Genomic DNA, 16,327 nt, shown 5'->3' with positions numbered 1-16,327 from the left:
TGCCTTAAGGAAAGGAAATGGGCGCGCGTGCTCTCCCACAATACGAATTCAGTGTTCCAGCTCACATTGCTTACGATAGCACGTTTTGACTGCATGTATCGGCACGTGATAACTCGCATGCCACTTAACTGCTACATCCGGTATACATCCGCTCGGTAATACCTACACTGACTGCATCATTCCCTTCGCATTTCATGCGTAGAGATATATGCAGGTGCTTTCAGACACGTGTAGTATTTAGGATTTATTAACAGTCAACCAGCGGCGACACGTTTTTTTCGTTTGGTGCTCCCACGGCACCAACGAGCAGTGAGCGGTGCAACAGCCGGCGGGCTTGCCGTACACACTTTTCCCATAGTGCTTCGCACGCCCGCGGGGGGTTCTGGGATTGCTTGAAAAAGGTCTATAAGTGTGCCAGAGGCTGTTTACACATAGGAAGGCCAACACAGCCAGTCATTCCCAGCACAATAATCTAGGCTTTATTTGATGAGGTTTGTATTATCAGTGATTCCACTCCTGCGCCGAAGGGTGCCAAATTGGATTTACTGCGCCATCCTGATAGTATCGACGGAAATTGCGCCAAACTGCGCCAGAGTCTCGGGTTTGGGGACGTCTTATCACCAGCAATCACACCACCGGCGCGTCACATCTGCAGCTTGACCTTGGGGCCACCAAAGACACAACCACGGGCCAAGAATTATTCCGCTGAATAAACAGCACTCGCGCGTGCGTCCCAAGTAAGCGACGACGCCATGCACGGGGCCAACGCAGCTTCTGTTATGCATGTCAGCTCGACGGCAAAACGCGCTCTCCGCAGTGGCTCGTGATGTCTAGGCCAATCGGTAGTGAGATAGTGAGGCAGCAATTCATCGGTTGACGCTGTCTGTTCCAGAAACACTGCTGATTGCTCGTTTAAAGCGTCACATGGCATGTAATTAAAGCTATGTTCAATAATAACTACACGCGTGCTGCTAAAATGTCTGTCATTTCTGTTTCTGGTCATTGTGGAATGAAATATGGGAACGCTAGAAACAGATATACGAAACAATATTGAATTTTCCCTGCTTTGCGTCCATGGAAGAACACGTGAACGGTGGTAACACACCGACACTTTTCCTGAAATGTACTTTATCCATGGATCTTCGTCCAGAAGAGCTTTTTCATAATTCCTTCCACCATCACATCCGAGTTAGTAATCGCTCTTGTGGTAAATACCCTTTAAGAGGCCGTGCCCATTCGAGCTCGTGAGTGCTAGAGTCTCAATTCGAATTTTTTGCTTGCTTTTTTAAAAATGTCATCTCATTAATAAAATCATGCGACCTGGTCGGAGTAGCCGCAATTCGATTTTAATATGGGCAGCTGTCAGTAGCGGGTCCGTCGCTGAAGGCCCTGGCATTGGAAGGCCCACTGTGAAACGGCTATGCCCTATTACACGTCCGCCCCTCGCTTTCCAGGGTCAATAGCTGATGGTTAAAAAAAAAAATCAGTCTCGCTTAAGGGCAAAGCAATGAATGCGCGATACTACCAACAAAGTGTATTGTTGTGCGAAGTAAGGCTAGCAGCTAACTCTTTTGGATCCGACCTTGCGTAACTCAACAAAATGCTGGTTTAAGGGAATATGGCCGCTCGAGGGATCGAAGCGGTTTTTGTGCTGTCAGTTTTCTAAATGCGAAGTAAGCGTTGCGAGCGCAGCAAGTTTACAAGCCGTCTCCTTATGCTTCGAGATAGCTTGCGTGCCGGCAGCTGCGCCCTTCGAGTGATGCAGCCCCTCCCCCCTCTCCTGGCGTCCCTTCATGCTCCTTATGAAAGACAGGCAGGGCGTTTCCTGTTTGATGAGCAATCGACGGCAGGCCTTGCACGGGGGATGATGGCGAGTCTCCACACAACGGAGACTCGCCTCGTTTCATCTCTGCTTCAGCCACGTTTGTCGCCAGCGCTTGCGAGCAAAGCTCGCGGTTAGAGCACACGATGCGCGGGGTGATGTTATCAATTTGGACTTTATACAGAAAGTGACGGCGACGGCAAAAAACCCTCTGGGAGTGTCCATATAGTTGCTATCGCAATGAAAAGAGAAAAAAAAATTGAGGAGCCGTTCCACTGTCTGAGGTGGATAACCAGTGAATCTGTTTAGCGCACAGCACAGAGGTGACATGGTGGAGGCCATTTTGGTATGTAAGGACAGCTTGTGAACGGCCAGGCTCTTAATGTTCAATACGCAATATTAATGCGAAAGCCTTAGATGCCTCATCAGACATCAAAATTGGCCCTCGGAGGCGGCGGCGTCAACACGAGCAATGCAAAAAATCATCATCGCATGATGACGCCATTATGACGTCATACACCGTGACGTCAGATCATGACGTCATCACATGACATAGTCGCTTTGCACTGCCTCCATGATCGGTGCATTGATCACCCTTGAAGTGCAGAAAGCTTGCAATGCCTCAGATACTGGAGGCGGTGTAAAACAACATTAGGTACAGAAAGCTTTCAGAGGGGGGCGGGAGAGGATCAATACATCAAGTGAAAAGAAAAAGAAGCAGATGGCGTTTGCTTTCGAGTCGTCTTAGGCAAATGCCTAAGAGACCCAGTGAGTTGTTGTTTTTTTTCCACTGCTCCCTAGAGGGCACGAGGGGATTTTTGGCGTACAAACGAAATTACCTAGCCATATACAGCTTCGCTGTAAAAGGAAAATAAAGTTTCTTTTGTCATCTAGTCCCCCATTGAACACACTCTCGGACACCTTCGCAGAAGCTCGACTTGAAGTGGAGCTCCATCTTCCAGGCAACCCGGCGTGTGTGCACACGATAAGTCTGGAAGCACTGGGAGAATGCTCTTGCTTCAGCAGAGAGAGGGAAGAGACTGCCAGAGGAGGTTGGCTTTCTGAGGCTAGCTGAGTGACGTCATGTTGTGCCCAGCAGTACAATCAATCGAGAAGAAAACATACCTGGCTTTTGCCTTGGAGTCGTCTTAGGGGAATGCATGAGGGACAGTGTGACTCTTTAGCATTGAGGCACTGTTGTACGTCGCGGCATCTGTCTACCACTTCTGTTGATTATCACATAGATGTATTTAGAGTGTTATTTCATAAAGTACAATTTAATTGATCTAGTACTCTGCTTATTTGCAAGTGTCGAAAATAATCGCTGAAGAGGTTATTCCAGAGCACTTAGCTGCATGACGCCCCTATTTTAGTGTTATCGAGTGAAACATGGAGTGCTGAGATGATTTTCTCCATGAGATTTGCAATGAATCGAAATATTTCTTGCTCTTCATAAGAGTCCCATAATAATTAGTCAGGTGCTTGAATGTAAATGCAACTTGCTTCTCCAGTGTGCTTCACGATGTGAAATTAGCTGCTCCAGATTGCTTCCAGATGCAAAAAACGTGCTCCAGAGTGTTCCAAGATGGAAATGTTCGCTGCTCCAAAGTGCTCTAGAATGAAAATTTTACTGCTCCTAAAATTGCTCGAAATCAGAAGTCCTCAGTAGCATTACTGTATTAAGAACCAATGAAATCTCTGGCAGTTGGACATGACGTCACGATGTATTTCTTTCTCCTTGGGAATAAATGAGCTCACTAGAACTTGAGAAGGGTGGTTTGCTGGGGAAGTTGGTAATGCACCTTGATGAAAGTGGTGCGAAACAACGCTTACGAAAGGAAAGAAAAATGCAAACACAGCACACAAAACCTTGGTTGCTTTAAACATTGTTATTGGTCATTTCTCAGCAACTTTTGCATTGACACCTTAGGTTAATCAGAATTTTGTTTGTGAAAAAAAAACTTTCCATTATTTTCTCATTTTTGACAACATTTAGTTGGGACGGCTGGTAGAAATGAAGGCAGCAACAGGGCACAACTCTAATAAATTTCTGCAAACACTGAAAACACATCTCCCTTTTCCATTTTTATTTTTTCTTGGTCTTTCACAGCGTAGCCTTTTATAAATGATAATTTATTTTTACATATTGTACACCTTTTTTCTATTAAACAGTTAGTTGCACTTGAAAACATTGCACCTGTTTTCAGTGTCCAAGGTATTAGTACTGAATATTTTCACGATAAAGTGTGTGATTTAAGGAACTGTTGCCTCTGATGCAGTACATACAGTTTGAGCAAGCTGGAAAACCTGCACAAGCGAACTCATGGGGAGGAGCGGCCCTTTCTTTGCGATGTTTGCGGCAAAGGTTTTAAAACAGGGAAGCAGCTTCGAAACCACAAGGTAATATTTGCTTCAAATGTGCAGTCACCCCTTTCCTTCTTACGTGGTGTCTTATTTAGAATATGTAAGGTGCCATTAGTCTGACAACTTTGTAGCCCGTATTTTTCTGAGCCCAATGTTGGTTGAAGTGCAGAAGGAGAAAGCATTGATGTCAAAGTAAGGTATTCTTGCAGTGTTTATTTTCTTCTCTATGATATGAAAAATTCACAAAAAAATTTTGAGCCCCTTGATTCCTCTCCTCGTTAATTTTTTTTTTACTTACAACTTTACCATGTGAATAACTCTCTGACATGGAACATGACTTGTAGGGATGGGCGAATATTCGGGCATTTCGAATATTCGAACGAATATTAAAGTATTTGAATTTGCATTGATACGAATTTAGATTATTCGAAATTTCAAAGTATTCGAAATGAACGAATATATGTATATATTTGACCACACATAACTCCCTGTAAAGGTGGTTTCACTGCAGCGTCTGGTTGCTGTGTTGTGAAACCACCCATCCAGGGGAAATCTGCAGTGCCGCGAAGCCACACTTCAAGGTTATATGTACATATTTTTTTTTTTTAAGTTTAAAAGCGTGTTATATGGGCTTATATGTGCTAAGTCTAGTCATTTTTAAATTGTAACGTATTGTACCACTTATAACTTGCACCCTACTGCTATTCAAATTTTTATACTATTCAAGGTTTCTTCCACCTAATTTCAAACCAAAAAAGTGACATTCACTCATACCTAGTTCCAATTCTTATAAACATTGTGCAAGGGTCATGACGAAAATGCTCATTTTTCTTAATATGTGGTGAGTACTATTCGAACTATTCAATTCGAAATTATTCGACCAAATCACTATCAGCTTCGGATTCGCTTCGAACCTCAAATTTACTTTTCGCCCATCCCTAATGATTTGCCTTAGCTATCATGGATAGTTTAACTATTATGACTGATGTGGCATACACCACTATGACTGATGTGGTATACACTATCTTACTCTTTAGTGAGACCATATCTGGTTTAGTGAGACCATATCTGTTTGGCAATGGTTATTGAAGTTAAGCACATGTACATGTATAACTTCAGTCAGTTGGGTTCACCATTCACTTCGGAAGCCATACTGGTTGAAGAAAAGAGCTTATTCATTCTAGGAAAGCTGACATGCTTTAGCATATGTTCAAGAGGCTTGCGCTAGTAAAAGATTTCAGATTTTAGTTTGATGCCAGAACATTGTCTCCAGACTAATGTATTAATTTATGATGTACAGTAAAACTTCGGTGACACGAATCTCGTGGGGGTTACCAAAAATATTCATATCACCAGAAAACACAGAAAATTAGTATGCGACAAAAGAAAGTTGGCATACATTTTGATTTAGTGTTTCTCAGGGCCGCAGCGACGTCATGAATGCCTCTGAATGATTGCCAGTAAAGTTTTTAGACATCAAGGATCATACTTGTACTCGTAGATATACGGTGCATGCGCGCGTGTGTAATTAATGAACCAGATGTGTTGTGCCCCGTGACCGCTAGTAGCCGCTTCCTAACCTTACTACGCTTTTTTGCATGACACCAGAGTACTGCGGCGAAAGTGGCTTAAGAAGCCCTTTGCACACGCTAGATAGAGGCCAAGCTCCTTCGCCAAGACCGTCCGCTTCGTCTCCTGGGGCCTTCATCCACCTATCATGGGACATCATGACGGATCGGCAGCCCAAGTATCAGTCTTGTTTCGTAGAACGTCTGATTGCGGGGACATGGCTTGCAATGTGGCAGGCACGTGTTAACACAGTACAAAGACGCTGCTGCCTCAAGCACAGGAGCACGCGTGAACGCGTCGGACAAAAAAAAGCGTGACGTCAACATCATCTGTAATCTAAACGCGAAGGTGCATAAAGGCCTCCAAGGTTCACGCTCACTATTTCGGAGGCAACGACGCACTGTTAACGATCACGCAGAGCGCATGCCTGCGCGCGCGCGAGACTGCTGCGTCTTCTGCGACAGCACGGGCAGCACTTGTTCGTACCTGTGCGCTAACGTACGTTCGTATCAAACGTCGCGGGGTGCAAATCGGTTCGCAACAACCGAACTCCAATACATTGCAGGCTAATGGGCCTTGGCCGGGACCACAGAAAAATTTGTATCACCCCGAAATTCATACGAGCCGTGAACGTATCACCGAGGTTTTACTGTAGTTACCTTACAGTGGGAAGGTAGTTTAGTCAACTGAAAACATCTGGAAATAGGCCAGGCCATTCTATTTACCTTTTAAAGGGCGAGTTCATAGGCCCTGACTTTTTTTTTTCCACCTCCCGAAGAACCTCAGTCATTAGCTGCACACTATGACGCAATCGCTGTGTCGTGTTATGTTGCCGATGTGGGCGTAGTCACGACGAGGAGCTATGCCTACCCCTCTGAGTGACGGGGAAGGATGATGAGGCCGAGTGAGAAACCGAAACCAGCATGAATGATTGTTCTGTCCCCTGTAGCTTCCTTATTAATGCACCTATTCACAAAATTCTTGCGGCAGCATGTTGATGTTGGGACTAGTGCACAGTTATCTCTTCATCACTGCACAAATTTTGGAATGTGGGGCTGTTTACTGGCCCTTTAAGAAAGTCACTTGGTATACTATTGGGGCCACTAGACTTTTTTGGTGTCAGTGTTCCTTCAACAGCTGTCTTAAAATACGGCCTTCTGTAATGTTTAGATCAGCATTGTCCACCCATCGGGGTAGCTTAGCAACCAAGGTGTTTCGCTGTTAACAGGGGAAGCTGCTTTTTGGGACAAAAGATTTCTAGGGGTGTGTGAATATTCAAACTTTCGAATATTTTTCAAATAGTGTTTGCCATTTGATTTGAATAATGTTTGCTGTTCGATTTGAAGTATTCGAACTTCCAGAAAATACATATAATGGTTTTGTTCACTAAAAAAATCAAATCACAGCGCTTCTAAATGATATTTTAAAACTATGGCATGCTCCTATGTTGACGATCACATGAAAAAAAAAAAGGGCAAGCACAATGCACCTCCATAGAAAATGAACTTTATTCTGCTGGCAGTTTCTTTCCTTATCTGGTTTTGCTGTCCTTAAAGGGCTAGTAAACAACCCCGAGGTCCAAAAATTGTAATGAAGAGAAATATGCGCACTTTTGCTATGTGAACATGCTGCCGCAATAATTTTGCGAATACGTGCTATAATAAGGAATATACAGGGGTTAGAACATCCGTTTCATATGGTTTCAAATTTTCGCGCGGCCTCACCACCCTTCTCCGCCACGAGGAGGGGAAGGCGTAGCCCGTAGTCGTGGCTCCGCCCACTTCGGCAGCGTGACACGACATCACCAATTGAGCTCGATCGCTCGCAATGCACTTTCGCTTGCTGCGGCTGCTGGTTGTTTATTGTTTACATTGTCGCACGTGCTTCGTAACTTAATGGGCAGTTTTCGGTTCTTCGGTATTTTTAAACCTTTGTGACAGTTCACAATGCAGCAGGAATGCGTGCTTGCTTTCCAAGACGACGAAAGGGCGCGAGAGAAAAGAACCCCACTTGCGGCGCGAGCAATGTAAAACCAATGAAGCGCGAGCCGTCCCAGCTACCGGAGATTCCCCCTCTCTCCGCTCGATTTGCAGCCGACAACGCTTCCTCTGTTCCTCCACGTGTTGCTCATGTCGAAGGTGAAGTGCGTGCAGCTGCTATGCAGTGCGAGACAACCCGACAATTGCGTGGCCGAAACCACATCACCGCAGGGCCTAGAAACAAGGCGCAGTTTCGTAGCGGTGGGTGGGAACAGGATCTGACGTTAACTTGTTGAGACCTGGTTTAGACCAATCAACGAGCTCAGTGGTACGTCAACTCGCCGATCGCCGAGTTTGCGTCACTGCGCATACGAGGAGGATTGGTCAGGGGTAGGAAAGAAGCGCGGGAATTGTTTTTCAAAATGAAGGGTCTGCGCGGCGCGCAGCGCTGTATTATTCGGAAAACGTGATCGCCGCGGTCTACTGTACGAATGAGCGAGCTTGTTTGGGGGGTGTAAAAAAAAGTTGCAGCCTGTTTATGGGCCCTTTAAGGTTACTTCTGAATACTCCGTGATTGCATGTTGTTTCAAGGGCAGTTACCTCGACAAGCTCAGTCTACACAGAGCTGCTTGAGAACGTCTGCAAGCTTGTCATCGAAGTGCAGATATTTTCCCTTTTTTGGCCCTTAGAAACTTTTCCTGGTTGACGCACGGCTGAGGACCTCCTTCCTTTGTTTGCACCACTCATGGACACAGGTTCCGGGCGCGCAGAATAGACGCGACGTAGCTGTCCTCAGCGTGCGAAATAATTTTCCTTTGATATTAGTTTTCATAATAAGATGGGCGCATCACCCTTTCCATTATGCTGGGAACGAATTTGATGCATGCAAACCGTAGTTAAGCTCGAAATGCGCCAGCTTTAAAATTTGTTCTGCCACCATTTTGTGATGGTGATGTCACTACATCTGCCACTGACGGTCCGTTGTTGCTAATGCCATGAACATGGTTTCGGTTTCGTACTCAATCGACTCATTTAGTGAAATGTGCTTTCCAAACGATGTTTTGGCGTAGCCAAATCAGCCTGCAATATGAAATTCGTTAGTATCGCCCTAGAAACGGTTAAGTATCAAGTTATCCAGGCTTGCGCCAATACTTCACGTTATGTCATCCGCGTCACTACGTGACGGCTATCGGCACAGTTTCGTTTTCACGTGGCGGACTGTGTGCTGCCGCCAGGTATATGGGTTACCATGCATAAGGAATGTTTTGTTTTTGGTCATGTTTTGCACTGCAATTTAAGTGAAAGCGTTACTTCGCCAGGTTTACAAAAAAGTGTACTCGTCCGGCATTAGCAAAAGCCCTATGAGAGAAAAGCTTGCGACCTTTGCCATGGGAACCAAAGCCGGCGCCAACTGCTGCAGAAAGCACTCGCAGCCGTGAAGTAGGGGAGAGGCAGCAGAAGAGGAACTCTGTACTCTAAGGATGCGCGCCCTTGTCCACCACATCAGTTGGCATTGCTTTTCTGTGGAGGCAGTGTTGCAGCAACCCTTAACACTGCCTCCACAGATATTGTAACACGTACCTGTAGCAAGTCTGATGCCGATGTTGTAGACGTAGCGTCAACATTGGCAGAAGACTCGTCGACATTGTTATTTATAGTACCTCGATGAAGAAATAAAAGAGGATGTGTAAAGTGTTGTCGACACCACTTTGGTTGCACCAAATCATGTGCATAAACACAATTCGGCCTGTGCACTAGTACTTCATTCTTTATAGCACAACTCGGGAACACCACTTCGCAGCATCCCTCCGTAAAACCAACCTAGCCAAAAGAAACGCTTTCGTGTTCCCATTTTATAAAAATATGGTTGGGGATCCCCTGCAACTTTTTTCCCTTAAAGGGACACTAAAGAGAAACAATGACTTGGTTTAGATCGATAAATTGTGCTCTGAGAACTCTCATGTCTAATGATAATGGTGATGCTCTTTGTCATTGCAGGCAATCCACAGGCAAGCTACGGGCCAGTGGTCAGCTGTGGCAGCGGGTCAGGGAAACGGCAACACCAGCTCATTGCCAGCTGAGGCATGCTCTGAGTGCGGCAGGTGCTTTCGTGTGCGACGCCTGCTTCAGCTGCATCGTGACTCTGTTCATCGAAAACTGCGCCCTTTCCTCTGTTCTTACTGTGGCCACCGAGCATCATCACAGAGCTCACTCAAGATGCACCTCCGCCAGCACACAGGGGAGAAGCCATTTGCTTGCAACCTGTGTGAATACCGCACAGGCGACCACAATTCGCTTCGCAGGCATAAGATGCGACACTCTGGTACCAAGCCCTACAAGTGCCCACACTGCCCTTATGCCTGCATCCAGGTGGGTTGCTGAAATTTTCCTTTCATTTATTTATTTTTATTTTTTTTCCCGTGTATTGTTTGTCACTAAAGAAGAATGATATTAAAGGGGCTTGAAACCCCTTTCCAAGTAAGAGTAGAATGGCCTCACTATTAGACTATGTTGTCTTGTGAACCTCCTGCCACACCTTTAGGCAACTTTTTGTCTCCTTTTGTCTGTGTTAGCATACAGGAAGCTACACAGGGATAATGGCAAAAGGGCATTGCCCTGCCCAGAAGGTGCGTTGCTGCAAGTCATGGCCTTAGGAATATTTAAGTGCATAGCACTTTAGGGGCTCGGCTTGTTGTATGTAGATCTCATGTGGTGTGGTCACGCTCACAATTAAGTGCACAATACAGGCCTAAAGCAAGGCTAGCAATGCTCAAAACTGGGTTAAATTAAACAAACAAGGTCTAAAATAATATAATTAACAGAAATAACCAAGAAGTAATCGCAATAATTTACTTAAAATCACTAGAAACCTTTCGGAAACATGCGTCTGACAACCATGCCGTGCAAGAGAGGGCGCCACTGCCTCGCCAAGTGCGCAATTGCTCCTCCCACCGGCGTTCCTCCGGCGCCTTCATCGCTACATCTGAAGGGGGAAACAACCTGACGGAACTCGCTGCAGAGGACACGTGTCTCAACTGCCTGCGTTTAACACTGTTTTGCCTTAGAGGGCCTGTAAACAGGCTCCGACTTCTGTTTACACCCCCGAAATAAGCTCGCTAATTCGTACACTAGACCGCAGTGATCACATTTTACGAATATTGCAGCGCTGCGTCCAGCGCAGACCCTCCATTTCTAAAAACAATTCCCACGCCTCTTTCCTACACTTGTCTTATCCTCCTTGTATACGCTGTTACGAAATCTTGCCCATGGTCAACATTTTGTACCACTGAGCTTGTCGATTGGTCCTTTGCACTATGAAATGGCGCCTTGGCCCTGTGGGGATGCAGTTTTGGTGGTGGAGTCTGCATTTTCATTTTTCTGTGCTGCCCTCTGCCGTTTTGTAGAGCCCGAGACTACTGGGACAAGTGGTAATGCCAGAATGAAAGCGTCCGAGCTTCGGAGGCTCGGAGGCTTCCATAAAGTTCGGAGGCTGAAAGCCTCCGAACTTTACCGCTCTGGGAAGAATGCATTCCTCGCCAGTGCCTCGTACTCCTCGCACTGCGCTTCCTCCCCGCGCCGCTACGACACATGCACACGTGGGGGAAACTTTGCTCGGTCGTTGGCTGCGCGCCGATGACGTAGTCCCTGACGTCATGTTATGTTGATGTTACGTGGGTGTAGTCACGAGAAAAGGCTATGCCTACCTTCTCCGCTGCGAGAGAAGGGTGGGAAGGATGAGCGGGAAACCAAAACCAGCCAACGCGGGTCGTTCTATACCATGTAACTTCCTTAATACAGCACTTATTTGCAAAGTTCTTGTGGCAGCATGTTCACATTGTACAAGTGTGCAGTTATTTCTCTATTAGAAATTTTGGACCACATGGTTGTTTACTGGCCCTTTAAATTTTATTCACTTTGTTACAATCTGTTTCCTCCTTCAAATGTTCGATCTAATGAGGAAAAGCGCTTTAAGTTTCCTGGCTCCACGGGAATCTGCATGACGTACTGCTAGAATTCTGGAAACCAGCTTTGTTCAATAAGCAAGAGTAATTGCTTTCTTTTGTACCACATTATACCAACATTACAATCAGTGCACCCACTCATTGTCATGTGCAAATATTTGAGTTCGAATCACACCGAGTATCTTTCCCCTTCAAAATGTTCTTCAAAGTCCACAAAACTTACTTTCTGTGGTAGTACAGCTATTATGCTTCCATGCAACTCCATGAATAATATTATAACAAAACAAAAAATCGTGCAGTAAAGGGTTAACGACAGAGAGGAATTGGAGCACCAGTTTTCTGTCTGTTACTGTACTTTTCATAAACAATGGAATTTCAATGCAGTTGATATAAAAATGTAAAAGACTGACTTTGCCAGCCTGGTCATGTTGAAGCTTGAATGTAAATGTATTTTGCAGATGAGAAAACTTGCCAGCACTTGTTTGTGATTGTCAGCGTCGTGTTGTCTTTGAGGCCAGTTTTGTGTGTTCAGGGTAGATACAGAGCGTAAGAGACACTGAAAGTTTATCTGTGCTGTTTGTTTTTCTTCTGGTTTGCATGAAATACTGTTATGATCATGACTGTAGAATGTATTGTTGCCTACTGATTACAGTCTGTCTTTATCTAGCACCCTGCTATGGTAGTCGAAATCAATTTCTGTGACATACTGCTGCTGAGCATGACGTCACAGGATCAATCCTGGTTACTGCAGCTGCACTTCAATGGGGCAGAATGCAAGAGCACTCTTGTGCAATCTATTCAGTGCACTTTAGAGGGTCTTGTCAAAATTAATTCGTGCACCCCCACTACGACGTAATCAGATTGTGGTTTTGGCATTCTATTATTATTTTTTTAATGCAACATGACAAGGAAGTGTAGAACATTGTCACTTGAATTGTTGTCTCAGTGTGTGTCACTTATGTGCAGTGCAAGTGAATGGACATTTTGTTTCTTTTTTTTTTTTTTTTACCTCCAGTCCAGTACATTCAAGAGCCACCTGCATCGCAAGCATCCAGGTCAAAGTGACAGCCTGCTCTTTGCATGCCCTCTGTGTTCATTCCGGACTGTGCGTGAAGACAATTACAAGGCCCACTTATCTGATCATAGTTCTTCAGAGGCACAGTCGCTAAGTAACGCCTCAGCACCATGTTCTGCAGAACAGACGGCCAACCTATCCTCAGCACTCACCTTAGGAGACATTGTTGGCTTTGCACAGTCTGCTTCATGAACCACTGCTGCTTTCAAAGTCTCGTAAATGAAGCTCTTTCACTAGTTTAAATTGTACTCTGGGGCCTGTTAGTGAAAGAGTAACATTTAAGATCATCCGCTGTGGCAGCTTAGCAGGTAAGGTGTAATGTGCAAGGACGCATGTGCGATTCCTGGTTACGGCAGCCACATTTCGATGGGGGTGAAATGCAAGAGCACTATTGTGCTTAGATTTAGGTACACATCCAAGAACCCCAGGTGGTTGAAATTAACCCGGAGTCCCTCAATACGGCGTACCTCATAACCTTATCAGGATTTTGGCATGTAAAATCCTAGCAATTATTAATTATTATCATTAGCATTTAAGATTCCAGAATGTTACTGAAATGATGGAACACATCCAACATAAGTACATACCACCATGTCTGCTTAACTCCAGAACAAAGCAGGCGCTGTACGTATGTGATGTATGTTATCTCCAACACCTTTTGTTACACTGGGCATCAAGATGCTAAAGCAACATGCCTCAGCTCAATGCATAGAAGTCAAGCTGTGCAAGTTGTTGAGCTAGGAACAATATTTTACACCTCTGTCATATGTAAAGGCTGGTTAACATGGTTGTCAAACTTTGAGAACTAGTCTAATTTGAGTGTGTGCAGGTATTTGTCTTTTTTTCTCTCACTTTTGCTCTGTGGTGGGATGCTGAAAACATATGTTGAGAAGGCTGTGCTCAGTTTTAAAGCATATTATTACGAAAGTGAATCCTTCAGGAAGCTGCACACTCACACACACAGTCAAATTCCTCAATAACGAAATTACTGGGGAAGCGACATTTGTTTGTTCTCGTGAGAATTTCTTTGTCACAAAAATAGGAAAATACGCACACCAATTACTTCGCAGACCCAAAATTTACTCAAAGAAGTCGCCGATCTTGCTTTGTTTCACGTTGCTTTGAGTGAGCTTGACGGCTGGAGCATCGCAGCTTAATAAACCAAACTCATCTGCAATATCTACCTCGCAGATTTGGCGATGATTTTAGACTTCTCCTGAAGCGTCAAGAACTTCCGCTTTTTAATAGGAGACATCATCTTTCCGAAAGGCCAAAAAACACTGTAGGTAAGCAGATCTCGGTGTGCACATGGAGAGATTTGCGACGAATGTCTATCGGCATGACGTCACTTTCGTGGGTGTTGTCACTTGAAACGTCATACGCGGACGCAGTTTCCACCGGAGGCATTAGCAAAAAACTGTGCCCAGCGAAAAAAAGAAGTATTGTTGCTATCATCATCATCCGACCAAATGTAAACAGCAATGGTTGAAACAATGTTTGTTGGCAGAAGCTTATGTGCCCAACTTGTCGAATGAGCGGTGCTGCAATTTTCGAACTTCTGGCTTCCTTACTAGCTCATTGGTTGAAAAAAATGTTGTGGATCACTACCTGAAACTTTCGTTATTGCGGGAGTGGTTTTTGATAGGCTTGTGCTAATATTCGAGCCCTTCAAATATTCAAATGAATAATACAGTATTCGAATTCGCTTCAATTTGAATTTAAATTATTGGAAATTTCGAAGTATTCGAAATGAATGAATAGGTGTAAATTAGAATTAGTCCGCTTGTAAACCCCCCCCCCCCGTAAAGGTGGTTTCACTGCAGTAGAGAGTTGCTGTACTGTGAATACACCTTTTCAGGGAAAATCAGCACTGCCGCGAAGCCCCACCTCAAGGTTAAATGAACATATTACCCTCACATCGATTCTTCATTTTTTAAGTTTAAAAGCTTGTTATACTGGCTTATATGCTCCAAGTATGGTAAATTTTGAAACTTGACATATTTTACAGGTTATCACTTGCATTTTACCGAAAGCCAAATCCTGCCACTATTCAAAGTTGCTTCCACTTCCTTTGAACCAAAACGAATGACGAATGAGAGTGTCCATATAATTGCTATCACAATGAAAAATTAAAAAGAAAAATTGAGTAGCCATTCCACTTTGTGAAGTGGATGATAAGCGAAGCTGTTTCGCGCACGGCACAGAGATGACATGGTGGAGGACAGTTTGGTATGTAAGGCCAGGTTGTTAACGGTCAGGCTGTTAACATTCAATACGCAATATTAATGCGAAAGCCTTAGATGCTTCATCAAACACGAAAATTGACCGTCAGCGACGTCAATCAATCGATGCAAAAAATGATCGTCATGCGATGGCATCATCATCACGTCATAGATCGTCAAAACTTGCGATGTCATCATGGCGTCATATATCGTGATGTCACGTGATGATGTCATCACATGACATCGTTGTTTTGCACTGTTTCCATGATTGCTGTGCCCATCACGGAGCTAGTGCAAAACCAAGTGAGGTGCAGAAAGCCTGCAAAGAGTGGGGGGGGGGGGGGGGGGGGGAGCTTGGAGTTGTCTTAGGGGAATGCATTAGGGACAGTGTGGCTCTTTGGCATTGAGGCACTGCTGTAGGTCACGGTGTTTGTCTTCCACGTCTGCTGATAACCACATAGATGTATTTAGAGTGTTATTTCATAAAGTGCAATTTTATTGATTCGGTATTCTGTTTATTTGCTATTGTTTAAAATAAACCGAAGAAGTTAATCCAGAACCCTCAACTGCATGAGCCCTTATTTTTTCATTAGCGAGTGAAGTATGGAGTTCTCCTGAGATGATTTTTTCCATGAGATTTGCAATGAATCGAAATATTTCTAGCTCTTCATAAGAGCCCCAGAATAATTAATCAGGTGCTAGAATATTGCTTCTCTAGTGCACTCAGGATGTAAGCTGCTCCAAAGTGCTCCCAGATGCAAAATTATCTGCTCCAAAGTGCTCCAAGATGAAAATTTTTGCTGCTTTAAAGTGCTCCAAAATGGAAATTTCGCTGCTCCTAGAATTCCTCCAAATCGGAAGTCCTCCGTAGCATCGCTGATAATGCTTGTCTTCATTTCGCATCACAGAGCAGCTGAATAGTAGTCCAGCTTTGTGGCAAAGGCTGCAAGGAATGAAAGGAAAGCATCTCTTTGGCACTGGCAGACTGTTCCTTTATCGATGTTCACAACACATTGGTGTGGCTTTATGTTCATGGGGTCCTTGCTATGTTATTGATTGTTCTAATACTAAATATTGCATGAACGAAAGAAGGGGAATATTAAGGGTTCGTTTTTCCTTTGCTAGACCCAACATTAATTAAAACCAACAAGTATAGGGGATTGTTGTATATAGTAACTATGATATAAATGTGAAGAAAGTGAAGTGGACAAAAGATAACTTGTCGCGGCAGGGACCGAACCTGAGACATTCGAATTCGAAGGTCGCAGGTTCGGTCCCTGTCGGTGGCAAGGTATCTTTTCATCCACTTTACTTTTTTCAGATTTACATCATAG

General features: G+C 44.4%; 1 protein-coding gene across 2 annotated transcripts in view; it reads left to right on the top strand.

Moving 5' to 3' along the window:
- Positions 1-14,837, top strand: part of LOC119407142 (zinc finger protein 667) — a 34,650-nt gene extending 19,813 nt beyond the window's left edge. For both annotated transcript variants that reach the window (XM_037674015.2, XM_037674007.2), the window contains exons 4-6: positions 4,102-4,222; positions 9,733-10,104; positions 12,712-14,837. In XM_037674015.2, the coding sequence (XP_037529943.1) occupies positions 4,102-4,222; positions 9,733-10,104; positions 12,712-12,963 (745 nt within the window). In that variant the 3' untranslated portion in view covers positions 12,964-14,837. The remainder of the gene's footprint in view (positions 1-4,101; positions 4,223-9,732; positions 10,105-12,711) is intronic.
- The last annotated feature ends 1,490 nt before the right edge of the window (positions 14,838-16,327 follow it).

The sequence above is a fragment of the Rhipicephalus sanguineus genome, chromosome 1 (genome assembly GCF_013339695.2).
Source record: "Rhipicephalus sanguineus isolate Rsan-2018 chromosome 1, BIME_Rsan_1.4, whole genome shotgun sequence".
In the NCBI taxonomy this organism is placed as follows: domain Eukaryota; kingdom Metazoa; phylum Arthropoda; class Arachnida; order Ixodida; family Ixodidae; genus Rhipicephalus; species Rhipicephalus sanguineus.
Note: the sequence above shows the minus strand (reverse complement) of the source record. Positions and strands in the feature narration are given on the sequence as shown.